Source organism: Ooceraea biroi, chromosome 8 (genome assembly GCF_003672135.1).
Source record: "Ooceraea biroi isolate clonal line C1 chromosome 8, Obir_v5.4, whole genome shotgun sequence".
Lineage (NCBI taxonomy): Eukaryota > Metazoa > Arthropoda > Insecta > Hymenoptera > Formicidae > Ooceraea > Ooceraea biroi.
The window spans coordinates 12,058,020-12,066,453 of NC_039513.1; the positions used below are offsets into that span (position 1 = coordinate 12,058,020).

The following is an 8,434-nucleotide window of genomic DNA, read 5'->3' on the forward strand; positions in this document are numbered from 1 at the left end:
TACCTTGAAAGAGTTCCGGCGCGGCGTAGGGTGGCGAGCCGCAGAATGTGTCCAGCTTGTTACCGGGTGTGAATTCATTGCTAAAACCGAAATCGGCGATCTTGATGTTCATTTCACTATCGAGCAACAGGTTCTCGGCTTTTAAGTCCCTGTGAATGATCTTCTTTTGATGGCAGTATTGCACAGCAGAAACGATCTGCCTGAATTTCGCCCTCGCCTCCTTCTCTTTCATCCGTCCGTGTAGGACCAGGTAGTCGAAGACCTCCCCGCCGCTGGCATACTCCATTACCAGGTACAGTGTCTTTTCAGTCTCGATTACTTGGAACAGCTTCACGATGTTCGGATGATCGAGCATCTTCATTATCCTGACTTCTCGGAACAGCTGTAATTGATCAAGCGCGGCCGCGTATGAGTCACGTGCTTACAACTTGTAGAGTACACACGCAATCTAGAGAGTTTTTCATCACTGTCAACTTATGATAATTCGCTCCCCGTGACTCAAGGTTTCTCGTATGAAAATAGAGGCGCGTGAGGGGACTCGAGATTTGATCTTTACATATCAAACAATCGACTGTATTCCATTTCCATCAAGTTTTTTACCAAAAAGATGAGTGACGAAGCGGTAGCTTTAACAATGTCGTAGTCATATTACCTTTTGAAGACTACCAGGATTTAATTGAGTCTTATCGATGATCTTGATGGCTACTTCCTTTCCCGTGGGCACATGCTTGGCGAGCTTCACCTTGGCGAAGTTCCCTTTGCCGATGGTCTTCAATAATTTGTACTTGCCGATGTGAGGTTCCTCGGAGGTCCGACTCCTCGAGGAGAGCCGGCCTCCGCTACTCGACACCCCTACGCCATCCCCTGTCTGCAAGCAAATCACGAAAAGTCAGTCAGTTGTCGACGCACATAGTTCAGTCATTATCAAAATGATTTCTACGATAGAAAATAATTTTGCGAAATGTTGCTCTCCTGACCTACGAATGGAAGTTTCTCTCTTTCTGCATGTTACATGCTTGGATACCAATTTTCGAGCAAATTACACATAATAATCGCAATTTATATTCACTTTGGTATCTTTACAGTTGCTTTGCGTATTCAGAAATATTGTAATAGCCGAGGACTATACGTGCGTATACCTACTTCCGCTGTTAACCAGCTGGGATATATTTTTAATCCTGGCCAAGCCATTAGCGAGCACGTATACATAATAAATAAATATATCGTCGAAACAGTTTCAGCGCTATTGCTTGGGTGAAAGTACGAGCGAAAGACGTTTAATCGGATGAAAAATTCACATAGCTAACGCGAGCGGTCCGGTCCGCGCTTGATATAATAACTTGAATGAATTGCCGCGAACGCCACGCTGCAAATGCCACATATATTACATCACACAAATATAAATTGATCTCGAGATACGCGCGAGGAACGGAGTTGTGCAGAGTTACGCGTCGTAAATAGCCAACTATTTCAGAAACTTCGCGGCGGTGCAGTTGCATTTGAAGTTGCGGAAGCGGAATGGAGCGCATGAGTAATACCGGATGATACCGAGCCGACCAAGCTCGGTAAAAAGCCTTCAGCGCGCGAATGAACGCTACGCACCGCTCGCGGATGAATCGCGCGAGTAATGTTCCTTCCTCGCGCTGTAATGTTTACGCGCGTGCGATGGCACACGCGGTGCTCGCCGCACTTGACACTTCCAGGCACGGCGGCCATTGTCAATGGAATTAATTAAAGCTCGTTAAAGCGCACCAGATGCAGATCGTCTCGAATGGAACGTGTCGGACTCTTTTGCATTAATCGCAAGGACAACGTCGTGCCGCGTCAACGTCATGCGTATCTCTCATTGACGCTCTCGCGGAGTAGGAGTGGAAAACAGCTGATCTGTAGGATACCGTAAAAGTATCACCAGATCTTGGTGAATAAAAAAATACCAAGATAAAAGAAAACCAAGATAATCGAGTAAAGAACCGGCGATTAATTAATTATTTATTTTGCCAAGTTCGCTAAATTCGCAGCATTACCCGCAGGAGGCCACGCGTGACCATCTTGCGCGAGTTGGCGGCCGCAACCTTGGAGGCCGCCAGTTTAGCTACTTCTTTCTTCCGGGTTCGTAGCTCAGTAGAACGATCAATGACGGATCCTCAGACAGTGGATCGCTGCTTCCTCGTGCTCGCATGCGCGCGCGCGACGAACCGGACGACCAGTTTGCGGATTGCGATCAATTAATTTAGCTGCTGATCAAGAATCGCGCGAGAATCACAAGGACACGCGGGAATGTTCGAGGGAACGTGGACCGCTTGGATCACTATCACTTGATCACCACCTGGTGGCCTTGATCCACGATCTTGTCTTCGATCTTGGTGTCCACAGTCACTTTATTACTGTTACTATTGCACGACACAGCGTTCGCCTGATGTTTCAATCAAGCGGGATTATTCGTTTAGTCGTCGCTCGGTTACTGACAACTGGCTGTGATTTTCCAGATACTGCAATTCGTCCGCGGGCGGTCGTTTTGAAAGGTCGACCGATGAGTCAGTCTACGAAGCGTATCGCCGTGCTGGGTCATTTTGCTGTGAGAGACATACACGGTGTCGTATAAAAACTCTATCGATGATGGTAGATTTATGCATGAGCCGTCTGCTTTCTTGCCAAGGCGAACGCTTCGATTTCCGCTGGAACAGGCGAGCGTAATCTGCCGGCTTCGGCGGCGCGGATGTCGAACGGGACGCTTCAACGATTTTCTTTGGCTGAGAGTTTCAATGATATCCGGCTCGCGTTTCCTGATCTTTTTCTCTTGCGCTATGTGAATTGTTGATAAAGTACACGTGTAATTCTACGAACGCCACTCTGCCCGATGTACTTTGTTAGGCACTCTTTGTACTAGTATTGACGAGTATTGAACGCAAATCGATTCTTCGTGCTCGACTAAAGTACCGGTAAGTCTCCGCAAAGTCCTCTAGGAGTTCCTCGGATTTCTCATTTTCGATAACGCTGAAGCCCTTCCGCAGAAATCAACAGTCCATGGGAGGGTAGAAGCCCTTTCACTCTCGACGGTCTACTTTAAATCAGAGTAACTCGAGCGTGCAGATCGCTTTCGACGAACAATTCCCAAGTCGCTCGAAGTCGACGGTGATCTAACAATATCTCCGGCGAAGGCGTGTACTTCCCTTGCCCTTCGAGACGTCACTGACCACCGGTGGTCGCTACCTCGCCGACCTTAGGTCAGCGATAGTGCGGGCGGACTTTAGAGGCACCATCTCTCAAGCAGCAGCACCGTGCACGCCTCCACATCGATCCGTCAGCAGCGACAGTTCACTGGCAACTCATCAAGAACACGATCAATCAGCGAAGCACGTCATCAAGCGTCGAGACCTCTCCTGATGACTTTGTCTGGCGAGATCCGATAGGGTGCCGATGTCAATGGAAGTCTCAACGTTGCACGGAGAGCTTCATCATGATCCACCCCCAACACAACGTCCATTTTCGAGGATATTCAAAGATGCACCAAGGACAGAGACAATGCCAGTGCTCACGAGTCAATTCTGTTCAGTAATCACCGCGGACCACACCGCCTCATGTTCTCTAGAACGCTGAGCGAACGTATCGCGAGTGAGAGCGGCGCGAGGCAGTTGCCCTGGTCGTCGTCGACGTCGACGACGACCGTGCGCGACTGCCTTCTCCCCTTTTCACCCTCGAGGCCTCGGGCCACCCTTGGAGAAGAGACTGTGCAGCGACGAGGGACGATGGCAGAATCAATACGCGGCGCCGCCGTCACCCCCCTCGGTGGAAACGTGCGAGCGATCCACCCTTGAATGCCTGGCCTGGCTTCGCCGTTCGTTCCACCCTCTGCATCCCCGAGAGCACCCCTTTTCCTCGACGGTAGGCCGCATGCGCCGCGTCAAGTGGAAGCGCACCGACACATGCTCACATGCACACCCTCGCCCTCGCCCTCATCCCTTTTCGACCGAACTTGCGTCGCTGGCGACCGAGATAACAGAGAGTCTAGAGCTGGTCAGCTGATCGGACCGGATGTCACGGAGAAGCGCAATCGCTGACGCGTTTCCGAGGGAAAGCCTCGTTCCATGCCAGCCGCAGAAGAGCCGCACGGTTTTTCCATTAAAGAAAATACGATCGATACGTGATCGAATGACTGCAATATTGTAACATGCTTTGCTCGAGGAAACGATATTATATTTTGCGGTTTAGAAAGGGCTCGGAGGAAAGATTCAACTTTCTATCTACGGACAGATATCTGTTCCAATTCCCAGATATCGCTGTATATACCCCGATGATGACGCACGTGTCATTCGTGGAACGTAAAGGCCCGGATGCTGTACCTTCGCCTTTATCGCTTCCTCCTGCCTAGTAACAGCTTTCGCCGCGTCAGCTGATCGAATCAGCTTACTGATGAACATTGAGGATTACCAACGTGCAGCTGTTATGTACGAGGTTGATGAATACGTGGCACATTATCGAGCAACAGCCCTTATCCCTCAAATTCCATCGTGACTATTTTCTTGACTTATAAAATAATCGATATAAAATAATTTCGATATAAAAGCTGACGAGTACGATAACTTAAAAATTCGCGTTGTTACGTAATTAAATACGGCAAGCGAGAATAATTAGAAAACACATCTGCGCGAAACGTCATCGTCGTTATTTTATCAAGATCCGCACGTGACGGATGAGAATAGATCCAGCTGGATCGGTATTGCTCTTAATCACGGTGATTAATAGAACAACGCTGATCGCGCGATACCGCAGAGGCGGCAATATTACGCTACTTTGTCTTTGTGCTCGAGAGAAAGCTGATTTCCTTTCTTCTCGAAAGGATGTGCTCGGAGGGACTCTCGAGAGCGAGCGAGGCAGCTCGAAGTTTCTGAAACGGGCAACAAGAGCGCGTCAGCTGATCAATCAGCCGAGAAAGCAACGACGAGAGAAGTGCTGTGAACATCCACTCCGCGCAAAAGGAGGATAAGAATAGGCTCAGATTGACGCGAATTCTCTTCACAGAGAAAAGAATTGCGTACGCGAGAGCCGGCGAATGTATAATATAATAAATGGCGAAACGTTCTGTTCAATAAAGGAGCTCAATAGTGAACCTCTCAGCTGATTTATTCGTGTTTTTATCTGCCTTTGTACGGTTCAATAATTCGATAGATTTGCGTCTGCACACTGCATTCGTAATATGTTAATTAAAAGCGTCTCCCCGTCACGATTTCAAAGTTGTTCGCGCATTTCATATCGACAGTCGAACAAATAAACGCATGTGAATAAATACACAAATAAATACCTGTTTTTACCAAACTTTCTACCAAATGACTATATTGCGAATAAACAAAAGTTTCAGGTGTATCATTTTAACTGCAATAAAAAATACGCTTCGAGTGCACACCTGATTGATCGATATTTTATCAACCATCCACGCGCGATAATTGTGTAATATCCGCTTTAAAGCAATCAATAAAATGATAATCGTCGGCTTTCCCGAAATTTACGGGATACTTACACAGGCAAGGTTACTGATGCAAAATATTTCTTGATTTATGTGTCTCCGTAAAACGAAGGGGGACCATGCAATGGGCGGCGAGGTAACGCGAGGTAAAATAAAGCCGGCTTTTCTGCTTGCGGGGTGCATCCGAAACTTGTTTTATGGCGCGATGCAAAGCAGACGCGGATGTAAAACAAAATCCCGGATATATCGCCGATTTATCGAGTGGAACGATGCGCAATAATATCCGGATATAAAAAGAATTATATCCTCCGCGTCGTCTTACGCGGATCATCGCATACGAGAGAATTCGTCGGAGGAAATATTACAATATTTCATCTTCTCATCCTTTCAAACGTACTTTGCTTGCGCAAAGTTTTATCAAATCGCCCATCCTTCTCCCGTTAGCGTAAAACGGTAATTTTTTGAAACAGAATCAAGGGGAGAATATCGTTACGGATCTTCCGAGACATCGCAAACGGCTTCGACAGGTAACACGATCGTTACGATGACACGTCCGGGAGAAGTGATCGGAGCGGGGAAGCCATCCGGATTATTTCAGGCCGAACGGATGAGCCGCAGACTGCACCGAGTCGATGACATACACGTCATACACGTGACGCAGGTCTGGAGATGCATTTGCATTACCGCTCGTTGCTGATTGCAGAGGCAACGTTACGGCTTGTTAACGAGGGGTACCACGTCGATCTGACACACCGGGGGATCATAAAGTCCACACACGATTGCGACCGCGAACTGTAACATCGTTAAGCGCGCTCACGATCATCATCTCGTTCACGCATTCGTCAATCATCTCCTCTCCTCTCGCGATTACTTGAATCTTGCTTCAGCTGTTGGATCAAGAGTCCAATTACACCTGAATCTCTCCCGATACGCAGTTCCAGCTGCGTATCTTAATGATTGCGCGGAGAAATCAAATCGGCCGATAATTGGTGGAGAGTGACGCGATCCCTATTCGCCTGAAATTCGATAAAAATCGCGCTATCGACGAAACGGCCGCCGATTGCCTGCGATAACCGCTCGCGCGAGCGATAACGGCTACATGATGTCGGTGTGTATATATCTACCTCCTTCTCGCCCTGAATACCCTTCTGCATGATGTCCGACAACGGCCTGAGCGGGACGGTTGTCGCGTTGTTCTGCTGTTGCTGTTGCTGATGACGCTGATGGTCCTTCTTCGTGATTATCGGCCGCACGAGCGCGCGGGTCTGCGGCATCCTGGACTGCGTCCTCATCTCCGCTTCCTGTCCGCGCCGCGTGTCCGACGCGGTTCTCGACAGTTTCGCAGGCTTCTTCGGAGCGATGCCGGCGTTTCCGGTGGAGTTCCGCGTCGCGTCTCCGCGGTGCAGCGGCGAGGCCCTTTTCGTTGGTGTTTCATTATGATTCGTTGCGATAATCCCGATCTCTCATCGATCGACGCGCTTTTTTTGGAATGGGATGTCGTGTCATGAGTGTGCGTGTTTGTGACTACGTATGTCTGATAGGGCAGAGAACGCAAGGGAAACGTGCGGCATCCAGAGACAGACGCGAGTATCGACGGAAGTCGTTCGTCGCTCTGGCCTCTCGACGTGCCCCTTTTAACTCTCGACTTTTAACGAACTCTTCGGGATGTGTCTGGATTGAATTAAAATATTGTCAAGATAGAGTCCACTCGAAGTAAGTCACTGGATAACATCTCGTTATCTGTTTACATACTCGCGGATACGCAATTCGTGACGCAAAGTCATTCGTTTCCGACGCAATCGCATTACCGACACCTCGATATTTTTCATCATCACGGAACGGAATTGTGATTTATTAGAAGAGAACTGTCTGATGTTTGATATCTGCGAGCTGCTATTTGGTTACGCTCGACGTGTATTCGTCCACCGGAACATCTGTCACTGGATACGACACGCGTTCCCCATTGCCCCCGATCTCCCCCCCGGTGTTGGGTGTGTAATGAATGGCGAGGAACCGGCCGACGGGAAATCACGGGAGGAATCGCACGGGTTGCGACATCGGGTAAACTAAATGCCAATTGTATCGAAGAAGGGGACGCGTGGGTGTAAACGGATGGTCGATTGTACGGATCAGGAGTGCATGTACGACTGGTACGACGGCGAGGATTAGGCGGAGGTTGGATGGCGATTTCCTCAATTATCACTTAGGCCACCGTCGCCTCGATGGTGGCGAGTCGCATGTATGTGTGGCATGGCACACAGGTTCTCGAGTATATTGACCGCGATTGAAATGTGCCGTGACTCGAACTTCCCGATTGCCGATTAACGCACGGAGATTGAAGGAGATCGCGTGGGCAAGCGCTATTAAATTTCGAAGTAGCAGATCAACCTTCCAGATCTTTATCAAAAACGAGATTAATTTTCAGGCTCAAAACTAATTCGTTATTTCCTCCTCGATGGAGAGATCATTAGCCCCGTCGTAAATAATTCAGATCATCGCGAGATTAAAATCGACGAAATAATCCAATCGTCACAAATCGACGCGTTAATCTCGTAGTTTTAATTAGAAATCGCCATCGATGCCAGGATTATCTTTGATCGACGGAAGAGTCGGGGGAAGAAAATCCAGGATGAGGGACAAGAACGTCTTATAAGTTAGCGGAACAAAATGAGCAGAATCAATTCTAATTCACATTTTTATTTGTTGCTCATTTGTTGCTAAAAAGTTGCCAAAGAACAAAATTTGTTGCTCTGTAAGTTTCTTTAAAAAAATAATATTCCGCTAAAGGAAGATTAAGTTAGCGGAACAATATATTTATATATAAACAAAATTATAATAACGTAAGAATTAGTTGCTAATTTGTTGCAACAAATAAAAATATGAATTAAAATTGATTCTGCTTATTTCCGCTGACTTATAAGTCGTCATAAGTCTTATAAGACGTCAAGAATGGCGCGGATGAGACGATCGATG

The 8,434-nt window shown here is 47.8% G+C and overlaps 1 protein-coding gene across 19 annotated transcripts in view; it reads right to left on the reverse strand.

The window, feature by feature from the left end:
* LOC105276358 (serine/threonine-protein kinase MARK2) overlaps positions 1–8,434 on the reverse strand; it is a 103,351-nt gene that overhangs the window by 18,529 nt on the left and 76,388 nt on the right. For 17 of the 19 annotated variants that reach the window (XM_026971783.1, XM_026971782.1, XM_026971781.1 and 14 more), the window contains 3 exons: positions 6,586–6,877; positions 653–868; positions 4–382 (listed from right to left, as the gene is read on the reverse strand). In XM_026971783.1, coding sequence (XP_026827584.1) covers positions 4–382; positions 653–868; positions 6,586–6,877 — 887 coding nt within the window. The remainder of the gene's footprint in view (positions 1–3; positions 383–652; positions 869–6,585; positions 6,878–8,434) is intronic. The other 2 variants (XM_026971786.1, XM_026971787.1) reach the window with 1 other exon arrangement.